General features: G+C 51.1%; 1 protein-coding gene across 2 annotated transcripts in view; it reads right to left on the bottom strand.

Moving 5' to 3' along the window:
- Positions 1-256: 256 nt before the first annotated feature.
- Positions 257-26167, bottom strand: part of EPHX1 (epoxide hydrolase 1) — a 39189-nt gene continuing 13278 nt past the window's right edge. Inside the window, exons 1-9 of one of the 2 annotated variants that reach the window (XM_081218952.1) lie at positions 22895-23063; positions 19739-19926; positions 17060-17240; positions 9243-9470; positions 8547-8676; positions 7828-8033; positions 5621-5729; positions 1372-1488; positions 257-762 (exon numbers count right to left, since the gene is read on the bottom strand). In XM_081218952.1, the coding sequence (XP_081075078.1) occupies positions 561-762; positions 1372-1488; positions 5621-5729; positions 7828-8033; positions 8547-8676; positions 9243-9470; positions 17060-17240; positions 19739-19921 (1356 nt within the window). In that variant the 5' untranslated portion in view covers positions 19922-19926; positions 22895-23063 and the 3' untranslated portion in view covers positions 257-560. Of the gene's footprint in view, positions 763-1371; positions 1489-5620; positions 5730-7827; positions 8034-8546; positions 8677-9242; positions 9471-17059; positions 17241-19738; positions 19927-22894; positions 23064-26167 lie in introns of those variants that run through there. The other variant, XM_081218951.1, reaches the window with a different exon arrangement.

Genomic DNA, 26167 nt, shown 5'->3' with positions numbered 1-26167 from the left:
TGGGCAGAGCTGGGAGGCCGCTTCCATCCCCGCTGAGGCGAGGCGGGCAGGTCCCCGGCAGTCACTCGGCCTCACTGCCTCTGCTCACAGCTGCCTCAGGCGGGCACGTGGGAGGACAGAGTGGCCTCCCTCCGGCCCCAGTGGCCCATCCTGCCTCTCTCAGCCGGGCTGGAGCAAGAGCCCCAGTGCAGACCTGGCAGCTCTGCTGGAAGGGGCACCCCACGTGGGGTTGGGGCTCGACATGTCACTTGTTCCAGCCGCTCTTAGAAGGAAAATCATTTATCATCAAAGCCATGTTGCTTAACAAAGTGTGTGGGGAGGGTGTGGAGGGGTAAGCATGGGGTCCCAGCACGCACAGGGGACGGAAGCAAGCACATTCCTGGGGAAAGGGGCAACTCCACCAACAGAGGACTGGGAGGGGGCCTCCCTGCCAGCCTCACTTCTACTGGGAGCTGGGCTGGGAGACCGGGGGCTTCCGGGGAAAACGGCGGGTGTCAGGAGGAAGCCTGCCATGCCAGGGCAGGGGCTGCCTGCGAGGTGACAGCCACTCCCCGCCAGGGTCACTGCCGCTCCAGCAGCCCCATGAACTTGTGGATGTCCTGGGCAAGCAGCTCTGGCTCCTCAAAGGCAGCAAAGTGGCCCCCACGGGGCATGTAGGAATAAGAGATGAGTTTCGTGTACTTGGACTTCACCCACTTTTCTGGGATGTGTATTAACTCACAAGGGAAGGCAGCAAAGCCCGTGGGCACGTGGACCTTTATCCTGGAAGAGACAAGAGATCCCACTGAGGGGGAAGCTGTGGCCTGGCCCCCCTCTCCCCCAAAGCAGGGGTTCAGGGGGCTGGGGGTTCAGTTTGCCCACCCACGTGGAGCCATAGAAGGACAGACCCAGGGTTTTAACCACCCACCTCATTTCCAGCCCTCTCTGGGGCCCTCTTTTCTGGAAGGGCTGCCCCAGCTGGACAGCGTCACCGAGGTGGGGTGGGACAGCCTCTTACTCCCACCTTCGTCCCCCTTCCCTTTGCTGCTGCCTGAGAGTCTCCCTGTGAGATCAGGAAAGGGTTCCAGGGAAGTCCCAGAGCCGTCACCGCCACCCTAGGACAGCCTCCTGGCCCTGGGGGAGCCCCTCGGGATGTCTGGGGACCAGGCCTGGTGTTCCCTCCGTGAGCTACTTCTAATGACAGGAATCTCTCCCGACACCCCTGACCTTTAAATTGTGTTCTCATCTTACACTCCCGGTGCGCACCCAAGGCTAGGCTGTCCTTTACCGCATCCAACATCCTCCCTTGAGTCCAAGGCCAGGCCATTCCCCTGCTCCCTGCCTCGGAGGCACCCTCCTCAGAAGCCCCGCTCCAGGCTCAGCCGGACTTACCCCTCATGCTTATTGTCCAGTCTCATGTTCTCTTTGTAGAAGCGCTGGGAGGAGGTGATGGTGCTTGTCGTCCAGTAGAGCATCACGCCCGTCAGCAGATCGTCCAGGGAGAACTTCCTGGGAAAGCAGACCGGAAGGCCCCTCTCAGTGCCAGGGGCAGTTGTATCACAAATAAGAGCCGCCACTTTCAAGCTGTACGCCAGGCGCTATGCCCTCCTGGCTTCCCTCCTCAGGCCTCACTGCCAGCTTGGTGATCTTATCCCCGTGCCACAGGCAGGCCCGGCCCGGGGTCGCCGTAACCGTGACGACAGGTAATGCAGAGTGATGACCATGTACGAGGCAGGCTGTCATCTTGGGTGGTGTCAGCCAACCCCCTTCCTGACCTGCCTAACGGTTCAGGCCAGAAGGGATGAAGCAGGTGAGGTCAACTGAACCCAGAGGCTTTGGCTGGTCACCGCTGGGTAGCCAGGAGGTCCGTGGGTAGGATGCTGCAAACCCTGCTCAGAGGTGGTGCCCACTCCTGGGACCTCAGTGCAGGCCACCTTCAGACCATCCTCAGGGGGGCCCACCCCTGCCAGGCCCTGAGCAAAACCTGATCTCCAGGCAGGCTTTAGGAGCCCTGATCCTGTCCTGACCGGGCACCAGGAGAAGCAGGGCAGGGTCAGCAGCTCCTGGGGCATTTTTATTCACTAGCCCCCAGCTTGCCTCCCCACCAAACCTGTGTCACCCCAGGAGGGAGCCACGGGGTCCTGCAGAGACCCGCCACACCCGCTCAGCATGGGACATCCCTTTTCTTCTCCAGCCTGGGAACTGCTGAGCAGGTGAACCCCACCCAGACTGCAGAGCCCCACACTCTGGAGGGAAATCATCATTTGGTACCTAGTGTTGGAGCACGTGGCCTGTGGACTCTGGAAAGCCCCGCTTCCTCCTGGGCCCACCCGGCCCTCTCCCTCTCCTGCTGCTGGGCTCCCTCAGCCCGGCCTGCGTCCAGAGCCCCCGGAGCCCTCCATGGCCTCCCCTCTGCCCACTTCAGCTGCTGCTTTCCACTGGCTGGGCCTCCTGGGCCTCCATGTCCCCACTGTTCCCCAACTCGTCCTCCACTCCCCAGCACGTGCCCTCTTTCCCAGAATAACTGCCCACCGCACCCCAGACCCTCTCGCTCCCCTGACATCACTCACCCCTTCAGTGCCCTCACCCTGGGGGCCTCCTGCCACCCTGAGCCCACCCGACAGTCCACAGACGTGAGGGGACTCCAGCACTACTGACGCCACCGCTCTCCAACTCAGCTGCCACCTCCTCAGAAGGTCCTGACAGCCGTGTGCTCACCCACAGCCCCCCGCCTGCCCTGCCTGCCTCTTTGAGGAAATCCAAGTTCATGGGGCAGCAGCTCCCACCCCCCCACCCTTCCCTGCTTGAGTCCAGATCTGGGGCTTAGGAGAGCTGTCGCCCCTTGTCCTGGGCCCTAAATGCCTCCATCTGCCTCTTCAGGCCCAAACATCGGTCACCCGCCCCCCCAACCCCGAATGCCCTCAGGACTTCCCCTCGCTCCATCCCCGTCCCCTCTCTCCCGCCCCTGCCATCTCGCCCATACCTCCTCACCCTGCACACCGGAACTGTCCCTGCCGCCCAGGCCTCGCGGGTAGGGCCCTCTCGCTGGGTCTGGCCTCCCAGACTCTCTCACTTCTGGTCCTTCTGCAGCCAGTAAGGCTCCTCCCAGCATCCCTGGACGCTGCCCTGCTGCACTCTGTCTGAGGAGATCTACCCTGTGGCTCCAGCTACTAATTCACCAAGAGAACAGTGGAAATAACTCCTTCCAATTCAGCGCCTCACCTGAGCTCCAGATCTGTGAGCCCAGTTACCAAGTGGGCACCTCTGCCTGGGCATCCTGCCAGCATCTCCCACTCGGCATGTCTGTGACGAAAATGAGCTCAGCCTGTCTGTGTCCCCGCCAAGCCCTGCTGCCCTCAATCCTGCATTCCCACCCCATCCTTGCTGCCTGGATTAAAGAACATTTGCGGGCTTCCCTGGTGGCGCAGTGGTTGAGAGTCCGCCTGCTGATGCAGGGGACGCGGGTTCGTGCCCCGGTCCGGGAAGATCCCACATGCCGCGGAGCGGCTGGGCCCGTGAGCCATGGCCACTGAGCCTGCGCATCCGGAGCCTGTGCTCCGCAACGGGAGAGGCCACAACAGTGAGAGGCCCGCGTACCACAAAAAAAATAATAAAAAAGAACATTTGCTGCTCCGCCTGCCGGGCTCCTCAGCTGTATGCAATTAGCTTCGTTGATTCATCAGAAGCCAATTGGCCCAAAATGGTCAGTTTGCTTAATTTACTTTTTTGCTTCAGCTATTTAGATGCAGTTGGTCAATTATATTTTTATCCTTAGAACCACATTTTGTGCCACCAGGGAAGTCCTGAACATCTTTTTAAATGCAATTTTGATAACAAAATGAAAACCAGTCAATGGAAACTGAACAGTTAAAAGAAGCATTTAAACTTGTGAACTGGGACTTCCCTGGTGGCGCAGTGGTTAAGAATCCACCTGCCAATGCAGGGGACATGGGTTCGAGCCCTGGTCCGGGAAGATCCCACATGCCGCAGAGCAACTAAGCCCGTGCACCACAGCCACTGAGCCTGTGCTCTAGAGCCCACATGCCACAACTAGTGAGCCCACGCGCCACAACTACTGCAGCCTGCGTGCTTAGGGCCCGTGCTCGGCAACAAAGGAAGCCACCGCAATGGGAAGCCTGCGCACTGCAACAAAGAGTAGCCCCCACTCGCCGCAACTAGAGAAAGCCCACGTGCAGCAACGAAGACCCAGCGCAGCCAAAAATAAATATATAAATTAAAAAAAAAAAAACAACTGGTGAACTGGCTTTTGGCAAGTTGGCCAAGTGCTTCCATCTCCCCTACAGCTATGACCACAGCTTGAAAACTACCACAGCAACCATTTCCACCCTCCTGCAAAAAGATCTGTGTCCCTTATAGAACACAGCTCTGATCACATCTGTCCCCTGCTCAAAGCTTTGGTGTTCCTGGTATGCAGCCAAGCAGGAGCTGAAGGGGGAAGCCTGTGGGCGGTCTGGCCCGCCTCACATCTGGCTCCAGGTACTTGTGTGCAAGGAGCAGGGCCGGACCCCTCGCCAGGGTGCTCCCGGTGGCACTCCACTGACCTCTGGGTGCTGCCCAGTGTGGGGCGGGGGAGACAGATCCCAGGGTGAGGCTCTAGGAGGAGCCGCCTATAGGGATGAGTTTTTGGTGTGGCTCCGCTGTCCCTGCTCCAGCCTCGGGACAAGGGACCCCTTCCAAGCACACTGTGCATTTTAATCGCTCCAACCTTGGCTTCTGCTCTGCTCTTTGCCTAAATTCCCTTCTCTGCCCTTTCCACCTGGCGAACTCCTACTCATCCTTTAAGGCCCAGATCAAATAGATTCTCCCAGTCATTTCCCCTCCCTGTCCCTTAAACAAAGTGAATCCTCCTTTCTCTGTGCCCCACAGTCCTTGGCATGCATCTTTAGAGCTCATTTCACCACACAAATATTTATGGAGCACCGACTATATGCCCAGTGCTGTTCCAGGTGCTGGGGCTAGGGCATGGCTTAGACAAAGTCCCTACTTCCAGGGCCAGATCCATTCACTCTTTTCCACATCTTAGCACTGTATCTGGCACCCTCTGTGTCTCTGAAGGAATAACAAAAGGGATGGGCCCTGGAGAAGGTGGGTCAAGACCAACCTTGATGAAGCTTAAGTCAGACCAGGGACCCAGGAGTCTTGCGCCGTCGAGGCCGCAGCCTCCAAGGCTTCGGGAGACAGGACGGCCTCCCCACTCTTTCTGCAGCCATCCTGCAGGACCGGCTTCCACAGAGCATGCATTCCTACAGCCATGAGGCCCGGCTCTGCCGAGGTTCAGGGGGGAGGGGCCATGGGCTGCTCCTACTCCTGGCCAAAAAGAGGCTCTTGCTGCCCTCTGGACGCCCCGGTCCCAGGAGGAGGCTGTTTAGCAAGCGGAACAGTCTTGAGCCCTGTATCCTATTCTCGACCCCTCCACTGTGAGGCTAGACCTTTCTGGGCCTCAGCTTCCTCCTCCAAAAATCAGGGTTAGGTTGGCCACAGGGTGAGGATTTGTGGGACATCCAGCAACAGATGGAACTTGCTGACCATCCACCCAGATTAAGCAAGCAGAGATGAAGATGGCGAGAAGGGAGGGGGGTAAGGAAGGTGGTGCCAGCAGCAGGGGTGGATGGGGTCTCACCTCTCCAGGCCTCCATCCTCCAGGTCTCGGAACTCTGGATTGGTCCAGGTAGAAAACTTCTCTAGAATATAGGCAGCCAGTCCCACGGGAGAGTCATTCAGAGCACAGCCTGACAAGGGAAGAAGCAAGCGAGCGACTCAGGCCTGGGGCCAGGGAGCTGGCCAGCAGGACAGAGGTGTGGTGCTGGCCCCACAGAGCGGCACCGTGGGCAGGAAGCCTGCGTCAGAGCACAGCCCTGCCCTAACTCTAGGAGCACCTCACTTCCTTGACCCTTGGCCTTGGAATCCTTAATGGCAAAGGGGTAACACCTCTCCCACTACCTCTTAGGGATCCATACGCTACATGGGCAACTTCCTTCACACTGAAGAGTCTACGACTCCAGGTTTTGTAGGATCCAAATGAGAAATACATATGAATGCTGTTTTTTAAAAGCGGGCTTTTTTAGGTTTCTATTCTATGATTAGTGAAAAATTAGAAACAACCTAAAAGTCCGAAATAGGGAATCAGTTACAGATCATATTGATCTACTCATAAGCTCAAAGACTGAGCAAGCATTAAAAATGGCATGGATGGATCTCACAAACAAAATATTCAGCAAAAGAAGCCAGACTCAAAAGAGCACCTATTTGAGGATTCCAATGCATATAAAGTATAAAAACAGGCAAAAGCAATCTATCTGTCAGAGGTCAGGAGGGTGGCTGCCCTGGGCATGGTGGGTAGTGCCCAGAAGAGGGTGCAGGTGGCTTCTGGGCTGGTGGGTCATGCTTTGTTTCTTGAGTGCGTGCTGGTTATATGGACAGATCCCATTTGCGAAAATTCATCAACCAAAATGTTAGCAAGTTCTTCTGCAGGTCTGGGAGAGGAGAGGTAGGGAAGGACGAGAGGTTTCAGGCGGTTGTCTTTTCTGTTTTGTGCTTTTTTGCATCTTTCAATTTTTTGACAGTGAACATGGATTACTTTTATAATCAGAGGAAAAAAACTGGTTTTATAAAACACTGTTATTATCATGAGCTGCCTAACGTGTGTGAGCATGAGACTGTCACGGAAACTCTAAAAGACTTGGAAATGGGCAAAACAAGTTCTGGGTATCCTCTGAGTGGAATTCGGAGAGTTTCTAGTGGACCTTTCTAGAGTCATGTGATTGTCAAGGGGACCCCTCTTCCCTTGTCTTAGAGCTATTTTACAGCTCTGTAAATTGTTGAAAACTGACAGGAATGCAAATGATTCTTGTTCACAGAGAAGCAAAGTAGATCCTAAAGGTTCTCATCACATAGTAAAAAACATTTTTTTCTCTTTTTCTTTGTATCTATGAGATGTTGGATGTTAACTAAACTTATCGTGCGAATCATTTTGCAACAGATGTAAGTCAAGTCATTATGCTGTACACCTTACATGTATACAGTGCTGTATGTCAGTTATATCTCAAAAAAACTACAAGAAAAATAAATTTGTCCAGTGGAGATTTACTTGAGTTTTACCCTGTGGATTTTGACAAGTTTTGCATCTATTAGCAAATTTACTTTAGTGTTCCCAATTGCCTTTGAACTGTTCTGTTTTACATTTTACTAGTTCCTTTATTAATTAATGAGTTAAGTAAAATCTTTTACACGTGTTCATTTTTTATTTGTATGATTTTATCTTTTTAAATATTTGGGGGTTTTTTATTTACATTTGTAACTTACTTTATTGACAAAATATATAGTATACCCCCCCACACACACAAAGTATAGCTGTGTGATTAATATCTTTAAAAAAAATATTATTCCTTAACAGGGCCCTGATGGCAGAAACGGTTGCTGGGCCCTCCTCAGTGTCTTGGAGACACTGCCCCCAGGCCCTGGGGCACCCTCCTGCCCCCAAAGCCCCAGGCCTAAAGAGCCCTAGGCTTCGTCCTCCCCCCCATCCCTGTCCATCCCTCTGCTTCTCACTGTAGGACTTGGACCAGGGGTCAAAGCCAACAGGAACACTGATGCCGCTCAGTGGAGTTGTTTGGGAATTTTATGACCACGCATCACTCACGTCTGTGGAGAAATGCCATGTAAGGGTGGAAGGAGCTCTGAGTCTCTCACAAGAGGTTTTCACCCCGTGAACCGTGTTCCTGGGGTGGGTGAGGCTTCCCCCCGGTTGGGAGCCTTGCTGAATGGAATGGATGTAAGCCCACCTGACCCGAACCACTGAGCCAGGCTTTCTTCCGCCTGCCCACTCACCTACGGTGTCCGGCTTGGTGCTCTGGATGTGCAGGTAGCCGCTCTCCCTCATTAATTTGAAGAAGACCTTCTTGAAGGGGTACATCAGCTCCATATCCCTCTTGGTGTAGCCAAAAAGCCTCCCAAAACGCCATCCCAGGAGTAGGATCAGGGTGTAGAAATTTCTTAAAATGATTGCCATGTTCAAGTGCAGGCCTTTCACGTGGCTGAGGGCAGAGAAGGGCCAGGGGAGGCTGGGTGACATCAACGATGGGGAAGCGATGGGGGCGGAGATGGAGGAGAAAGAGGCCACAGGGCTGGAGAGCACAGGGCCAGCCCTCTTTGGCATCTGCCCCTGGGGTGACCACATGGTGGAAAAGCAGGTCCCGGTCAGGCCTCTCCCAGGACTTGGTCCATCAGAACGGTCTACTCCCTGACTTTCCCCTCCTCTAACTGGCCCTCTCTGCCTGGGAACCTGGCCCAGAGTCACCAATCCTGTGTGACACCAAGTGGAGGGAAGATCCACATCGAAGCGCCCCAGGCAGAGCTGAATGACGAGGACCCTCCCTTGTCTCCCCTGGGCCCACACATATCCTGCTTGTGTGGCCCCTGCTCCAAGGCTCAGACACTACGCCCAGGCAGGGCCTGGCGTGCATAACCCGCCTCCCTGCACATCCACCTCACATGGGCTGTGCACACACACCTGCACACGTACACACATGCCTGACAACCACCCTCACCTGGGCACCAGCTGGGCCATGTTGGTGCAGATCAGGGCTCCCCAGTCTCCGCCTTGAACATAGAATTGCTGGAAGCCCAGCCGCAGCATCAGCTTATAAAAGATCCTGGCAGTGGCCACTGAGTTGAAGCCTGGTTGTAAAGGGGAAAGAAGAACCATGCGGGGGTCACGCCTTGGGTCCTCCCGGGCCCTCTGAGATTCCTCATCCCCCCCACCCCAGGCTGAGGGGAGAGCAGCTCACAGGGGGTGAGAAGGAATCCTGGAGCCCAAAGGTGGGGTGCCCAGTGCCCAGAAGGCAGTGCCCCTGGTGCTGGCCTTGGTGCAGGAGACAGTGAGGGTGTGTGATGGGCTCAGGCCGGTCCGGCTGGGCGTCCGTGGGCCCACGCTGCGTGCGGGGCTTAGTCGACCTCGCTGGCCCGGAACAGTGCAGGGCCCACACATGGACCTGCCCTGAGTGGGCAGCTCCTGAGGACACGAGAGTCCAGGCCCTGAGCCAGCTCTGGACAGTCGTGACGCCTGCCACGTCCCTCACAACCTGAGAAGATGCACTGGCCCTTTGGCAATAAAATCGCCCCCATTGCTTCTCTTCCCTCTGGTCTCAGACCCCTCCTTCCTCAGCCTCCTTAGGCTCTGAAGGAAGCTGTCCCAGCCGACTCCCCACCCCTGGGGCAGTGACACAGCCTGCAGCAGCCTGTACCCTTCTGGGAGGATGCCTCTGAGAAGGCATAGCCAGGAATGGATGGACAGATGACTTCAAAAACATGCTCATCGCTCAGGCCATGGTTCTGAGGGTCAGTCAGGAACGGGATGATCTTATAAAACTCGAAGAAGGAGCCAGGCCAGCCATGCACCATCAGCAAGGGCTTTGGGGTCTGGCCGGAGGGCAGCTGGGGGGGCTTCACGTGGATGAAGTGGATGTCCAGGCCTAGGGAGACAGAACACGGTCAGGGTCAGGGGGAGAGGGCCCTGAGGCTGTGGAGGCCACAGTCCCAGCTCTCAGGGCAGCCCATCAGGCTCTGCACCACCAGAGCAGGGCTGCCACCCTCGGCGCCCCCATGGTATTGACTACAGTCACCACCGCTAGTGCTGGCTGCGTGCTTACACGGAGCTCCAGATACCCAGGGAGCTTGCTCAGTGTCATGGCCAGCTGCAGCGTGCCCCTTTCACGTGAGAACGTGAGCTCTGTCTGTAAGGCCGGGGCCAGGCTGCTCACACACGGCTTGATTCCCAGAGGCCAGAACAGGTCCTGGCTCGTGGCAGCACTCAATGAATACTTGTTTAGTAATTTACAAATTGCGGGGGAAAAAAGCCCTATATATCCAGCAGTAGAGAATGAAATAGATTATAATTTAACAGTATACTGAAATTTAACACAGTCATCTAAAATGACTTCCCTGGCGGTCAGGAGTCCCCGGGCGGTCCAGTGCTTAGGACTCTGCGCTTCCACTGCAGGGGGCACAAGTTCAATCCCTGGTTAGGGAACTAAGATTCCACATGCTGGGCGGTGCAGCCAAAAAGTAAATAAATAAAATAAAATGACAGTGTCGACGTGTATTGAATATGGAAATCAGTTCCATATACATTGCTAAGTGATAAAAGCAAACTACCAAGCCATATCCATCGTATGACCCAATTTTCATAAGCAGTCATATGTATGCATATGTTTACATGGTGTGCATAGGAATTTTAAAGTCTGAAGAGATAAACTACAAGAATATAAGAAGTAGCCCTCTCTGAGCAATAGAATTTCAAGTAAATGACTGTCTTTTTTGTGTTATATGAACTTCTAAATTTTTCTACAATGGACATATGCATAACTTTTTTTTTTTTTTAAGTGGAGAAAATTTTTCTAAGGTAGAGCGCTGGGCACTGGAACACCATCCTGGCCAAGGGCAGGTGAATGGATTCCAGGCCCCACTAGGGTCCCTTTGATAGCAGCCCCTTCCCAGGCAAGTGGACTGAATTGCGCCTGGATGTTCAAGGCAAACACAGCCACGGCTGCTGGCACACCTGGAGCCCTCCACCATGAGGGCTGGCACCGATAGCAAGGTCTGTTGTTTATTCATTATACAAATAATCCATGTTTTCTATAGAAAACAAGAAACAAAGGTAAATCAAAAGGGGGGAAAAACCACATTGTAATCCCATGATCTGAAGAGAACATTGTGTTGTCTGTCCAACTTTTTGCAACAAATTTTTGGGGGAACAATTTTATATTTATAGAAAAATAGTGAAGCTTGTACAGGAAGTTCCCGTATACCACTACTCAGTTTCCCCTACTATTAATCATCTCATGTTAGGATGGTACATTTGTTACAATGCATGAACCAGTACCGATATATTAATAACTAAAGTCCCTGCTTTAAGTATGCAGATTTCCTTAGTTTTTTTTTTTAAGTTTTAATGTTTTAAATTTTATGGTGGTAAGAACATCTAACATGAGACTTACTGTCTTCACAAAGTTTTAAGTGTATAGTACAGTATCATTATCCACAGGCGCAATGTCCTTCAGCGGATCCTTAGAACTTACTCAACTGTAACTGAAACTTTGTACCCAGTAATTAGCAACTCTCCAGTTCGCCCCCCTCCCAGCCCCTGGCAACCACCATTCTACTCTCTTTGACACTTTTAGACACCTCCTATAAGTGGAATCATGCAGTATTTGTCCTTCGGTGATTGGCTTATAACACTTGGCATGATGTTCTCAAACTTCATCCATATTGTCACGTATCACAGGATTTCCTTCTTTTTAAAGGCTGAATAATATTGGTACATACAAACAATGGAATATTACTCAGATTTCCTTAGTTTTTACCCAATGTCCTTTTTCTATTCCAGGGTCCCATCCAGGACACATTACATTTATCTGTCATGTCTCCTTAGGCTCCTCTTTGGCTGTTCAGACAGTTCAGACTTTTTTAAAAAGAGAGAACATAACTTTCTTTTAACAAAGATAGAACCCTACATACATTCTATTTTGGAACCTCATTTTCTTCACTTAACAATATATCCTGGGTGTCCTTCTATGCTGCTAAATTTACTCCTAAAGTTTATTTTAGTAGGTAATTTTATCTCCTTTGGAACACAGAGCATGATGTGAGATTATTTTTTATTCGAATTCTATCAATCACATTATCATTTGAGTTTAAAGTTAGAAAAAACATACATATACATCCATTCTTGTGTATGCATGGGCTATCCCTGGAAGCGTATGGTTTTGGTTTTTTTTAAATAAATTTATTTATTTATTCATTTTTTATTTATTTATTTTTGGCTGCGTTGGGTCTTCGTTGCTGCGTGCAGGCTTTCTCTAGTCACGGTGAACGGGGGCTACTCTTCATTACAGTGCAGGGGCTTTCACTGCGGTGGCTTCTCTTGTTGCAGAGCACGGGCTCTATGCGTGCGGGATTCAGTAGTTGTGGCACGTGGGCTCAGTAGTTGTGGCTCGCGGGCTCTAGAGGGCAGGCTCGGTAGTTGTGGTGCACGGGCTTAGTTGCTCTGCGGCACGTGGGATCTTCCCTGACCAGGGCTCGAACCTGTGTCCCCTGCAGTGGCAGGTGGATGCTTAACCACTGCTCCACCAGGGAAGCCCCTGGAAGCGTATGTTTAACAGAAGCAGACACTGTCCCTGGGGAGGGACAAGAGGGAGACTTCCTTTTCACTCTGTCTCCTTCTGTACTTTTTGAATTTTAAATACGTAAATTTTTAAAATTAAAAAAAAATGTTAAAATATGCCCTATGGGCCCCCCTTCCCTTTAGGGAGGAAACGCTCTCTCGGTTGCCCTACGTAGTACTGGTAGGTTCTCTGTGCCCAGGCTGCTGGGTCAGAATCAAGAAGACAAACTGGGCTCAGAGGGCAGCACTGAGCCTGGCCAGGGGGTGAGGGGAGGCGGTGGTCACAGCCTAGGGCCCGAGCTGAAACCGTGGCCACAGGTGAAGGAAGAACAGACAGGCTGGGAGGCTGGAGAGCTGGGTTCTGGCCCTGAACCTCCACTTTCCTGCAACTCGGGTGACTCCCCCCTCCCGTCTGGAGGTGATGGGCTGCATTCCCCGGAGTCCCTGAATGTCTTAGACTCTCTGAGAACAGAGACTGATCTGTGGCAGGAGGCCCAGGTCATGGGCTGGAGCCAGAAGCTCATCACAGAACAAGGAAGTGGCAGGAACAGGGAGGCCGAATAAGGAGGCTAGTGGGGATGAGGAGAGAGCATCGGGGAGGGGTGGGGGCAGAGGTTGAGCCTTGAGCAGCCTGGAGCACAGGGGTCAGTGCAGAGACAGAAAGGACCCCGAAAAGGTCCAAAAGTGAGGGAGGAGGATAGCAGCAGAGAGAGTGACGAGGGAGCCTTCTTGGGTCAAGAAGGCTTTTCCTTGGACTGGGGAGCCAGGAAAAGAGACACGTTGAAGGCGTGCTGGGCCCAGGGCTGGGAGGTGGCCAGCTCAGCACTGTGGCGGCGGGGGGGCAGGCGGCACGTGAAGCTGGGTCCAGCAGGAGGACCCACACTGCAGGGCCCAGGGCCAAGGCCAAGCTGCAGGCCTAGGGAAGTGACTGAACTGCACACAGGTTCAGTCACAGTGGGCTGCTTCCGTGATAAACTCCACGCAAGAAACTACCCCCTTTGGAGCACTTGTACCCTGAGAAGGTTTTGTGCTATAAACACTTGATATCCTGTGATGTCGTGAGGAACCCTGAGATGGTCCAGCAGGGTAAGGCTTTCTCAAGCTTGCAAGCCTCCAGGAAGAAAACAGCCCTTTAGTGCCTCTTGCCTCTGGGTTTTGGAACATGCTGTTCCCTCCTCTGGACAACCTTCCCCACACACCTGGCAAACTCCCATCCATCCTTTAAGTTTCAGCCTAGATGCCTCCTCCTCCAGGAAGCCTTCCCTTATACTCCCAGGTGGCATGTGGGGCTCAAAAAGTTCCCGGAGCCTCTTCCCTCATAGCACCCCTTACCACATGCTATAACCATCCCCGAGAGCCTGTGAGCTGGGAAGGCAGGGACCTTGTCTTCTCTGACTGTGTGTCACAAGCAGAATGCTTGGGTACAGGAGGTGCCCTGTCAATATCTGCTGGATGGACATTGAAGAGCTGGGGTAACAGAAGGAGCTGAGTCAAACCCAAGGGAGCCAGGCATCTGGCACCAGGGATCCAAAAGGCAACCTTTGGGGCTTCCCTGGTGGTGCAGTGGTTGAGAGTCCACCTGCCGATGCAGGGGACGCAGGTTCGTGCCCCAGTCCGGGAAGATCCCACATGCCGCGGAGCGGCTGGGCCCACGAGCCATGGCCGCTGAGCCTGTGCGTCCAGAGCCTGTGCTCCGCAACGGGAGAGGCCACCAAAGTGAGAGGCCCGCGTACCAAACACACACACACAAAGAGGCAACCTTCGTAAATTACATACAAAGACCTGTAGGTACTGTGGCTTAGATAAAATGGTTTAGATCCTCGTGTTAGGCTCATGACAGAAGGTATCAAAGTCCTCTAAAGTGCACAGCAACAACTGGTTTATATTTAGAATTATTCTCCTACTTATTGAAGTTACAGATTTAAAAATTATTCTTCAACTTACTGAAGTTACAAATTTCAAGCTCTTCATTAAGCATTTGAGTTCAACTTACAAATATTATTCTATTTATTTCTTAATCTAGCAAATGTTGACAGTCATTCTCCAGGAACCTTTGATTAATGGGGCTGCACGTCTATACTTGCTTTATGACACTCCCTTAAACACTGTATAATTTCAATTTCCTTTATAAGAACTTTACTTGATTTGACTAACCAGTATATCTTCCACAAACTTTAAGTAACTCTTACATTTTAATAAATTAAATTTATAAATATGGTGAGGCTTAAATCTTCCAATATTGCATATAAACTCAGGAAGATTTTCATATAAAATCACAGGTCTAAATCCATGACTCAACTACCCACTTTAAATTAGTACTGAAAAGTCGTATCTGTTATTTGCAAAGGCCAAATTCTCTTAAACATTACAAATATCTAAAATTCCAAACACACGCAATTTCTTCAACATGAAAAATTATTGGTAGAGCAACCCACCGAATGGGAGAAAATGTTTTCAAATCACATTATCTCATAGGGGATGAATATCCAGAATATATAGAGAACTCCTAAAACTCAACAACAACAACAAAAAACAAACAACTCGATTCAAAAATGAACAAAGGACTTGAGTAGACATTTCTCCAAAGAAGAAAAACAAATGGCCATCAAGCACATGAAAACGTGCTCAACGTCATTAATCATTAGAGAAACGTAAATCAAACCCACAATGAGATATTACCACTTCACACCCATTAGGATGGCTATTACAAAAACAAAACCAGAAAATAACAAATATTGGCAAGAATATGGAGAAACTGAGAATCTTGTACACTTCAAAAAATATTTACTCATTTTATTATTTTTCATCCCCAAATACATATAAATGAGAACCTACTCTTCAAATGCAGGGAGGCCCTTGCCTATAATGTAGTATTTATTACATTTACATTACAAAACATTCTCATATGAAAATCAGTATGCAGCTCTTTCACACGCAGTTTTATATATACTCACACACGATATATGTAAGCAGTTAGGACTTTTCTACTTACATGTTCCTCTGGTGGAAAATTAGGAAACTGGACAATTCCCGCACTTTTCAGCCTTGGGAAGGTAAATACAACCTCTCTGAACATTTTTTAAGAAGATGAATTTAAAATGGTGCAACTGCTAGGAAAAACAGTATTATAGTTCCCCAAAAAAATCAGCATAGAATTACTATTTGACTCAGCAATTTCACTTCTGGGTATATACCCAAAGAACAGAAAGCAGGAACATAAACAGATATTTGTACACTCATAATCGTAGCAATATTTTTCACAATAGCTAAAAGGCAGAAGCAACCCAAGTGTCCACTGACGGATGAATGGATAAGCAAAATGTGCCATATCTATACCATGGGATATTATTCAGCCTTAGAAAGGAAATTCTGACACATGTTACAACATGGATGAACCTTGAGGACATTATGCTAAGTGCAATAAGCCAGTCAAAAGGACAAATACTGTATGATTTCATTCATATGAGATACTTAGATTCAGAATCATATTTAAATTCATAGAGACAGAAAAGAGAATGGTGGTTTCCAGAGGCTAGGGAGAGGGAGGGAATGAGGAGTTATTGCTTAATGAGTACAGAGTTTCAGTTTATTTATTTATTAATTATTTATTTATTTACTTTTGGCTACGTTGGGCCTTCATTGCTGTGCTCGGGCTTTCTCTAGTTGCGGCGAGTGAGGGCTACTCTTCGTTGCCGTGCGCAGGCTTCTCACCGCAGAGGCTTCTCTTGTTGCGGAGCACAGGCTCTAGGCACGCAGGCTTCAGTAGTTGTGGCACGCAGGCTCAGTAGTTGTGGCTTGCGGGCTCTAGAGTGCAGGCTCAGTAGTTGTGGCACCCGGGCTTAGCTGCCCCGCGGCATGTGGGATCTTCCTGGACCAGGGCTCGAAGCCGTGTCCCCTGCACTGGCAGGCAGATTCTTAACCACTGTGCCACCAGGGAAGTCCCCAGAGTTTCAGTTTTGTAAAATAAAAAAAGTTCTGAAGATAGATGGCTGTGCTGGCTGATAACAATATAAAAGTACTTACTCCACTGTGGCGTTACACATAACAATGTACACTTAATGGTTTAAATGGTCAACTTTATGTTATGTGTATTTTACCATAATTAAAAACAGATAAATTTGTAAAAATTAACAGCATGAGCTTGATTTTCTTAAGCATTTCTATATTTGATTCTAAATCTTTCTGGGGCTAAAAAAATGCTTTTCCACTTAGGAAACTATTATCTCCTCCCAAATGATATTAGGTTACTTTCCCAAGAACATTTTGAGAGATACCTTCCCTTCCAGATGAAGTTGGGTGACAACCTGTGATACTGTTGGGACAGGAGGTCTAGAGCTGCAGAGACAGGACAGTTTTTATTCGGACCTTGACTGACAGGCTGAGCACCCTTGAACAGTCACAGCATCACGGACTCCAAAGCTTCAAGGAGGGGCTGATTGACCCGAGGCCACGCCCAGATCTAAATCTTATCTCCATCCTCTCAGAGATTGTTCCATCACTGAAGTGGATTGTTCATTTCTTTGGTTTTTAATTTATTTATATGTTTTCCTGTTTAGTTCTAAAGACCATTGGATTTTTTGGGATTCTGCATTATTTTTGCATCCTTGTGGCGTTATACCTTCCAAATACATCTCAGTGGCCAATAATTGAATTCTGGGTCTCCCGGCTTTATCTAAGTCATGTCCAGTATCTAAGGAAGGTTGTTTTTTTTTTTTCTGCCACACTGGGAGGCATGCGGGATCTTAGTTCCCTGACTACGGATCGAATCCATGCCCCTGTGGTGGAAGCGCAGAGTCTTAACCACTGGACCACCAGGGAATTCCCTAAGTCACGTCCAGTACCTAAGAAGGCCGTTCCTGTGATATACATCCCCCTCCAGCTGGTGTTCTGGAAACATACCTTCAATCTTAGTCTTGAAGTGAGGGTATCTGTTGAGACTCTCCACCTGCTTCCTCCAGTCAAATTCATTCCGCCAGTAGGAGATGATTTTCTTCAGATAGTTGGAGTTGAAACCGTAGTGGAAGCGGCTGTCCTCCAAAGGTGGGGTTAAACGGACCTTGTCAATCCTCTGGTGTAAATCCTGGAGCAAAATGCGGGACCCCAAGTAGAGAAGGTGAATGAGGCACAGCACAAGAGAAAGTTTGTTTCCAGAAGACAGTTCCCTGCAGCCACAAGACCCAAATATTATATATTTTATAACATTATTATATTACATAAAATGTATAATATATTATATATTTTATATTATTATATCCTATATATTATATGTAATATATATTATATATTAATATAGTTAATATATATGATATGTATTATATATTATAATTATATTAACATATATTATATATAATATGTATAGCAGAGGCAAAGCAAAGTTTCACCAGACAAGGTGAGGAGACTCCTGGTCTGCACACGTGCACCCTGGGTTGTTAGGTTTATCCCAGAAGAAACCTCCTGGCTTCCCACAGTGGTGGCTGTTCCCCAAACATATGTTCTTCACTTTCGACTTCAGGTTTACTTCTCATCTTTCAGTTTTTAAATGTATGAACAATACAGATCTTTAATTTATCGAGGCTTATATACAGCAAGGGTTGGCAAACTTTTTTGTAAAGGGCCAGATCATAAATATCTTAGGCTTTTTGAGCTGCAGCCACTCCACTCTACCCTGTAGTGTGGAAACAGTCGTGGATGGTACATGGACAAATGGGCATGGCTGTGTTCCAAAAAAACTTTATTTATGGACACTGAAATTTGATGTCATGTAATTTCCACATGTCGCAAAGTATTATTCTTCTTTTGATTTTTTTTCAACCATTTAAAGATGTAAATACGATTCTTAGCATGGGAGCTGTACAAAAGCAGGTGGCAGGCTACATATAAAACAGATAATCAACAAGGACCTACTGTATAGCACAGGGAACTCTACTCAATATTCTGCAATAACCTATATGGGAAAAAAATCTGAAAAAAAAAATGGATATATGTCTATGTATAACTGAATCACTTTGCTGGACACCTGAAACTAACACAACCTTGTAAATCAACTCTACTCGGATATAAAATAAAAATTAAATTTAAAAAAAAACAGGTGGCAGGATGGATTTGCTGACTCTGATACGCAGCACTGAACGATACAGTATATCCTAACTCAGTTAGGATAAAAATGACAGACCTGGAGAGAGGGTACAAGTCTCACGGGAAGGCATGCATCAAGCTGAAAGAGCAGCCCCAGCTGGGGAAGTTCAAGTTTGTCCACAGAGCCTCTCAAGTGTTACCCTTCCCAGAGTGTCCTCCCAAGCACGGCAGTAACCTCCACACAGATTTTAGGAATGTCAGACGCTGAGCCTAGGAACCCACTAAAGGAGGTATCGACAGGGCTCAGCTTCTGTCCTCAATAGCGACACCTCATCAACTGCTACTAAGGGAGCCTCAGTCTGGCTTCTCTTGGGTACAGCTGTCTCCGCTCTTTTTTTTTTTTTTTGCGGTTACACGGGCCTCTCACTGTTGTGGCCTCTCCCGTTGCGGAGCGCAGGCTCCGGACGCGCAGGCTCAGCGGCCATGGCTCACGGGCCCAGCTGCTCTGCGGCATGCGGGATCTTCCCGGACCGGGGCACGAACCCGTGTCCCCTGCATTGGCAGGTGGACTCTCAACCACTGCGCCACCAGGGAAGCCCTGTCTCCGCTCTTTAATCCCGTCCTCCTCAGCGCTCCCATGACTTTTTATCGGCACTTCTTACTGCATTTATCTCTATTAATCATTAACGTTTCTCTGTCCACATTTCTCAACTGCTGGACTAGGAGCTCTTTGAGGGAAGGCTCTCCCTCTTCTTCCAAGCACCCAGCACAGGGCCTGCACACAGTAGGTGCTCCCACACCCACAAAATGAAAAGAGGATGAGTAGGGACATCCCAGGTCCCACCCACCCTCCTGGCCCTGCTCAAGCCTCGCTCTCAGATCAGCCCACCCCACGATCATGTCCATCCATCCTGATTCCAGCCCCGTGCAGAGGACGGGCCTAGGCTTTGGAGTTAGACAGATCTGAGTTTAAACCCTCTGCTTATTATCTCGGTCACCTTGGGTCAGTTGCTTTGCCTCTCTGAGCTTCACTTTCTGCATGACCGTAGGGACTGCATGTGACTACAAGGGGGCTGACACACAGTAGGTGCCTGGCCACGGCTGGCCCTGTGCAGCAGCATTTATGTCACCACGGCCTTGCTTTTCACTCACGATCTCCACCCAGGCCCTGAGCCGACAAGCTCACCCCCAGGGCTTCAGGTGGGGCACCAAGGAGGCAAAAACAGCTGCTTTCTGTGACCCTTGGGTCTGGCTGGCACCCACTCGCCAGCCTGGGTACTGCTGGGCCTTGGGAAGGGGAAGGTGGAAACAGGGGAGGGAAGGACCAGAAAGGACGGGTGGGCAGAGCGGGAGAGCCCAGTGGGAGAAGAGTAGGTGAAAAACACCCCCCCCAGAGGAGCACTTCCCAAGCACCCCCCCATCCCAGCCCCAGCCTGAGGCCCAGCCCCAGAAGGGGCCTCCCCACTCTCCCTCTGCTCCCTCGCCTGGAAAGAGGTGCCTTACATTGATCTCCTCATCTGACGTTTCCACCTTGAACGGGCGGATGCTCTCGTCCTCCCCAGTTGTGGGCCTCACCCCGGGCCCCCACCATCCATCTTCAAGTGGCAAAGTTTCCTCCTTGTCCTTGGAGACGAACCAGTAGATGACAAAGCCCAGCACTGAAGCGAGGAGTATTTCCAACCACATGACTCCTGCAAGGGGGATAGAATCCACCTTGACCTCTGGCCGGAAACGCCAGATCCCCGACTTCTTTCCCACCCAACCCTCGACTTTAGGTACTTTTGACCTGAGGAAAATAATATAAGCATAGTATGGAAAAATTGGAAAACAACAGAAAAAGACACAAAAATTACCCATAATCCTACTGAGCTATGAAATTCATGAATCAAATTTGGAAAAGGCGAAGCTGCGTTGGCTTCTGCACAGCCCTGGGCGGTGGGCCTGCATTTCTGAGGCCTCATGGTTCTCTGAGGGGCCTCTGGCTCCAGACGCTTTGGAGAAGCTTTTCTCCACCCTCGTGACACCACCCCCCCCAACGGGAGACGCAGGGACTTCTCTGAGTGGTGGGCTCAGGAGAGGAGACGGAGCCATGCTTGCCCCTTACTGTCTCTCTCTGAGGAGGGCCTGTCCTCAGGGTACATGTAAGGGGTAAGAGGGGAGGTCTGAAGAGCTGGGAGGTTAACTTCATTCGGGGTGGGCGAATGTTCAGTGGCCCAAACATGGCTACATATCTCAGTTGGTTGTCAATAGCTTTATTGAGATATAATTCATATACCATGTAATTCACTTATTGAAGGTGTACAACCCGGTGGTTTTTAGTATATTCACAGATATGTGCAACCATGACCACAATTGTAGAACATTTTCATCACCACAAAGAGGAACCCTGTACCCTTTAGCTATCACCCCACTTTGTCCCGCACACCACCCCAGGCCCCAAGCAACCACTGATCTAACTTCTGTCTCTATAGACTTGCCTATTACATTTCATATCAACTCAGCCCTTTTAACCCTCATTAGTCTGATTCCCCTGCTTTTTTCTCAGAAGGGGAAGAAAGAACTTAGTTCCTGCAAACCAGTACCAGGCTGACACTGGCCCAGCATTATCATGTAGCTCCTCATCTTGCACATTCCCAGGGGAAGTAACCCCCCGAAGGTTCACCTTCAGAGAAATGTGCATGAATACGGGCACCGTCCTCGGGCCTGAGCCAGCAGAGGGTCTCCTGGATGCAGGGCCGTCAGGACCCAACCGGAGGAGAAAGCATGGATCTCAGGTGAGGCCTCAGAAGATCCGCTTCCCAGGCCCATCCGGACTCTCCCTTGGGAAACTGGGGCAGGAGAAGGACGCTGCTAGCAAACCCACCCTAGGGTGCCCTCTATCTGCCACAGGACTCTGCTGGGGGCTTGCTGAGGCTCTGAGGTTTGCTCCTGCCAAGAAAAGAAAACACGCACAGGCTTCTCCCGCCTCCCCCAGAGAGATGCTCTTTCCCTGCCAGGAAACCCTACCCTTTGAGAAGATGGAGAAAAGCCAGCTGCTAGTCTCTGTGGTATTCGAAGGCAGGACTAGGCTTAGGGATTGTGGGGCACTGGGGAGCACACGGGAAAAGGCAGAAGGCAGAGAGCAGAGCTGCCCCCAGCAGCAGGAGCAGATGGACACAGTTCACCCAGTGGGAGGGTCACGACACGATAGTCTGGAGCTGGGATGGCAAGGACTGTGTCTATCCTGGTCCCTGCCCTGACCCCAGTGCCCAGCATAATGCCTGCCCAGAAAGGCACTTTGCCAATATCTGTGAAATCAGCATACACGGTAGAAGCAAATACGATACATTTTGCAGGATGTTGTCAAGCGCAGAGAGGCCAAGAGCACGGTTGTCACTTCCTGCTGGGATATAAATGCCCAACTTTCCCTTTTCTGCATAGAATTATCCCAGTGCTTTCATTTGTCCACATGAGCTCTGAGTTCTCACCCTTTGATCAGCTCCTTGGGAAGCAGCCAGGGAAGCAGAGCTGTGGAGTTCTGCACCCAGACACCTGCTAGGGGCCTGCAGGAGAGGTGGGGCGGCTGCAGGCACCACCCTCACTCCCCACTGCCTTTTTTTAAAAAATTTATTTGTTTTTTAGTTATTTTTTTTTTTGGCTGCATTGGATCTTCGTTGCTGCACGTGGGCTTTCTCTAGTTGCGGCGAGCAGGGGCTACACTTTGTTGTGGTGCGTGGGCTTCTCATTGAGGTGGCTTCTCTTGCTGCGGAGCACGGGCTCTAGGCGTGCGGGCTTCAGTAGTTGTGGCATGTGGGCTCAGTAGTTGTGGCACGCGGGCTCAGTAGTTGTGGCACCCACGCTTAGTTGCTCTGCGGCATGTGGGATCTTCCCGGACCAGGGATCGAACCCGTGTTCCCTGCATCGGCAGGCAGATTCTTAACCACTGCGCCACCAGGGAAGCCCCCCCTCCCACTGCCTTTTAACAATTGCTGGGTCCTACCAACTTAGCAGATCTGATGTGTGTGCAGCGTAGTTATGTCCCCGGACTTCAACAGCAAACAGAACCACGAGAGAGAATGTTGAAATGATCAGTGTTCAAGCACTGCATCTAAACTCAGGGAACCAGGACAAGGGGCACCATGATAGGCCACGGCCCAGGGAAAAATAACAGATTCAAGGAGAAAGTTTAAAGCCCTCTCTCTTGCATCCTAATTAAGATAATAAGAATATTAGTCCTTGGCTCAAGGAGGGCGCTTTAGAGCCTCTGATCTCAGATTACAAAGCAAGCTTTATTGCAGTGTGTTAATTTGCCACCTATTAACCGCCCTTTATTTAATAGCGGGTACTAAATGCACACGAAGTAAGGCGCTCTAGGTTAGCCAGGTGTTAACAGGCATTGACTATCTGCAGGTGGGTTTTCCAGGGATGTGATAAACCATGGCCCATGCAAATCCACCCACTAAGGAGTCAAAATTCATTGAACTTGACTTTCCTTTTCACTTAAGGTAAGAATCAGAGCAGGCAAGGGACTTGCCCCGAATCGCATCGCACTTGTGAGGATTAGAATTTGTAGTCAAAGCATTCATTCCCTGTCTGTCATTGGGCATGTTGCTCCTGCCAACCCCGCCCCCATCCCATCTCGTCTCCCTTCAGCATGTTTTCAGCCTCAAGCCTACATACCTGCTCTTTGGGACCCTCAGAGCACAGGAGAGCCACGACTGCACGCGGGCCGCGGCCGTCTACCCGAGTGGGTCTCTCAGGCCTGCACATTTTTTTTCCGAAAAATTAAATAATAATAAACAAGACCTTCCCCTTCCCGGTGCACAGGAGCTGCGGGTCCATGAGGAAGGAGGTCAGCGAGCTCCGAGAAGAGGCGGGGCCTCAGAGTCCGACCAATCAGAGTTCAGGGCCCCCCCTGCGTCCTTAGGTTTAACCCCGCCCCCACGCTCCCTGGTAGGGAGGGAGAGCCGAGACGCCCATCCCCGGGGCGTGGAGAGTCTGGGCGTGCCGGGCGCCGGCGGGACGGCTACCAGGGTGCCGCGGCTGCCCTCAGGCCTCCGGCCCTCCCTGCTGGTTTACTTAGCGTATGAGGAAAGTGGAAGTTTGAGGCTCAGGAGAGAAGGCGCCGCTCTGCCTGCCCAGCTCCCTGCCCAGTGCAGGCGAGGGCGTGGAGCCAGCTGGTGACTCTCCTCCCCAGGGCGGGCTCCTTGGGGTGGTTGGGCTCCCCATCTCCCCCAATGGGGAGAAGCACTGTTCACCGGGAAACCCAAGGCCAGCTGGACTCTAGCTGCTGGAGCCTGGGTTGGGAAGGCGGTAGCACTAGGCAGATGACACAGCCCTTACCTGCCTCCCTTCCCACAATGCCTCTCTAGGCCAGTTGACACCTGAGACGAAGAGTAGGGCTGCTTCAGCCCAACCTCCCTGGGTCGGCCAGTTGCTAGGTTGGAACCACTGAACGTCCAAGCTAAAGAGGAACTCAGCAACGTGAGTTCACCCCCCTCACTTCATAGCTGGGGAAACTGAGGCCGGGGGTGGCCGTGACTCACCCCAGGTCATGTGGCCAGGGAGCAACACACCTGGAACAAAGGGAGAAAAGGACCACTGCCCTCGCTGCCCTCTACTGTAACTGCTCTAGGGCAGGGCTTCTCAACCTCAGCACAACTGACATTTTGGACCAGATAGTTCTTTGTTATGAGGCCTGTCCTGTGCATTGTAGGGTGTTTAACAGCATCCCTGGCCTCTACCCAGTAATACCAGCTCCACCTCCTCCCCTACCCCCCACCCCCACCCCACCACGCCCCGTGTGACCAAACATATCTCCAGATATGGCCGAATGTTCCCTCGGAGGGAAACTGCCCTCAGTGCAGAACCCATGCTGCAGATCAGCGGTTCCAACTTCAGGATGTGTTAGAATCACCTGAGAAGCTGTTAAACGATTCAAGGGATCTGGAGTATGGCCGGAGAATCTGCATTTCTAACTAGTTCCCAGGTAATGCTGCTGCTGGTGGTCCAGGGACCACACTTTGAGAACCCTTGCTCTAGACTGGATTATAAACTCTAAGAAGGCTGGCTATCTGTCTTGCTCCCCAAGGTATCCCAGTGAGCAGCGAGCCCAGTTCTGGCAGATGCAGGAATCTCACCAACAGTTGTTGAATAAACACTTGGGCCTGACTGAGGTGGGAGGGACTGTGGCCCTTCTATAGGATCAAGAAGCAAAGAGAGGGGCTTCCCTGGTGGCGCAGTGGTTGAGAGTCCGCCTGCCGATGCAGGGGACACGGGTTCGTGCCCCGGTCCAGGAGGACCCCACACGCCGCGGAGCGGCTGGGCCCGTGAGCCATGGCCGCTGAGCCTGCGCATCTGGAGCCTGTGCTCCACAACGGGAGAGGCCACAACAGTGAGAGGCCCGCGTACCGCTAAATAAATAAATAAATAAATAAATAGCAAAGAGAAAATGCCATCTCCAAGATAACAGGTGAGCAGACAATCCCAGAGCCTCTCTCAGCGCACAGACTGGTAAGTTGGTCCCGTGCAGAAAGCTGGATTCCCCAAGCTGCCCTCCTGGTTGTAACCCTCAGGGGGAAGGGTGGACCCATGACTCCACATCCATGGTGTCCAAGATCCCAGTAGAAATTTGAAGAAAATGCTACAGTTCCAGGGGGGCTTGCTGCCCCCGCAGCCAGGCCTGTGAAAGTCTCAGCAGCCCAACTCTCACATTTTACCAGCCCTCTTTTCCTTGGGAGGAGAAATTCCATAATCTGTCCTCACCGCCTGCAAGCTACAGGCTAAACTCCTAGCCAGCCCCAGGAGGCACCCCGACTCTGGAGCCTGAAGCCATACAAGGCAGTTTCTCTGTCCCCCACAAACAGACCTCCAGATCCTGGGACAACCCTCCATTTCCCCCATCAGAACCCTGCGCTTCCTCCCTCAGGAGCCCGCAAAACCTCTTGTCTGTGAGCCGCCCTTGACCCCATGGCAGTGTGTATTTATGCTCGTCCTGAACTCTCACCCCAGTGGGCTCAAGGTCTGAGGGTAGCAGGCGTCTTAGGGAGGGCTTCCTCGGACACTGCTGTGAGCACTTTGTATCATTTGACCCATTGATCCTCACAACAGTCCCACTTTACAGATGAGAAAACCAAGGTTGTGTAACTTGTCTGAGATCACAGCCAGTAAAGGAGGTGGGGTTGGAGGGGAAATATGGCAGGATTCTAATGCAGACATCCAGACCCACAACCCACCCTTCCCCAGACCACCTCTATTCCTTATGCTTTGTTACTTGGGGAGGATTTTTCTGTACGATGAAACTGTGTGCTTCTCAAAGGCAGGGATTCTGTCCTGTTCAGCCCCAAATCCCCACCATGCCTTGTGTGTAACAGGTGGCCGATAAACCACAGAACTGAATACTGTAATAGCCAAGCCCGACGTGACAAAGAGAGCGGGCGGAGGCTCAGGGAGACCACATGGCTCTGCTCAAGGTCACCAGGGGTTATGAGCTAGCTCAGGCCTGCCTGAGGCAGGGGGACTGCTGAGAGCTTGGAAGGAAGCTGGGGAGACCTGTCTAAGTCACCTTCCTTGCAGGTGTCTTTCCTATCTTCCCCCAACCCCTCGGCCCCCTCCAGCTAGAATGCGATCTTCTGTTTCTTCTGTCTTCCCCGTGGCTCCAAGCATGGGGCTCTGCCCACGGAGGCGCTCAGTGTCAGTGCAAGCACACACTTGAAGCTGCAGGGCTGGGGTTTCAGGCCCACCTCTGGCTGGTGGGCCTCAGTCCTACCGCTGGACTCAGGTAAGACGTTGACCTTTAAGATGGAAGGGTCTGTGGAGGGTCCCCTCAAAATTGGAATTGAGGTAACAGTGCTAGAGAGAAACTAGGATGAATCAAAATGTAACAGGAGACTTTGATACAATCCCTCTGGAAGACTGTTTGGCAGAACCTCCTAAAACTGGGCAGATACAAAC

Source organism: Mesoplodon bidens (assembly GCF_964165515.1).
Source record: "Mesoplodon bidens genome assembly, chromosome: 2".
Lineage (NCBI taxonomy): Eukaryota > Metazoa > Chordata > Mammalia > Artiodactyla > Ziphiidae > Mesoplodon > Mesoplodon bidens.
This window is presented reverse-complemented; position numbering and strand designations above follow the sequence as displayed.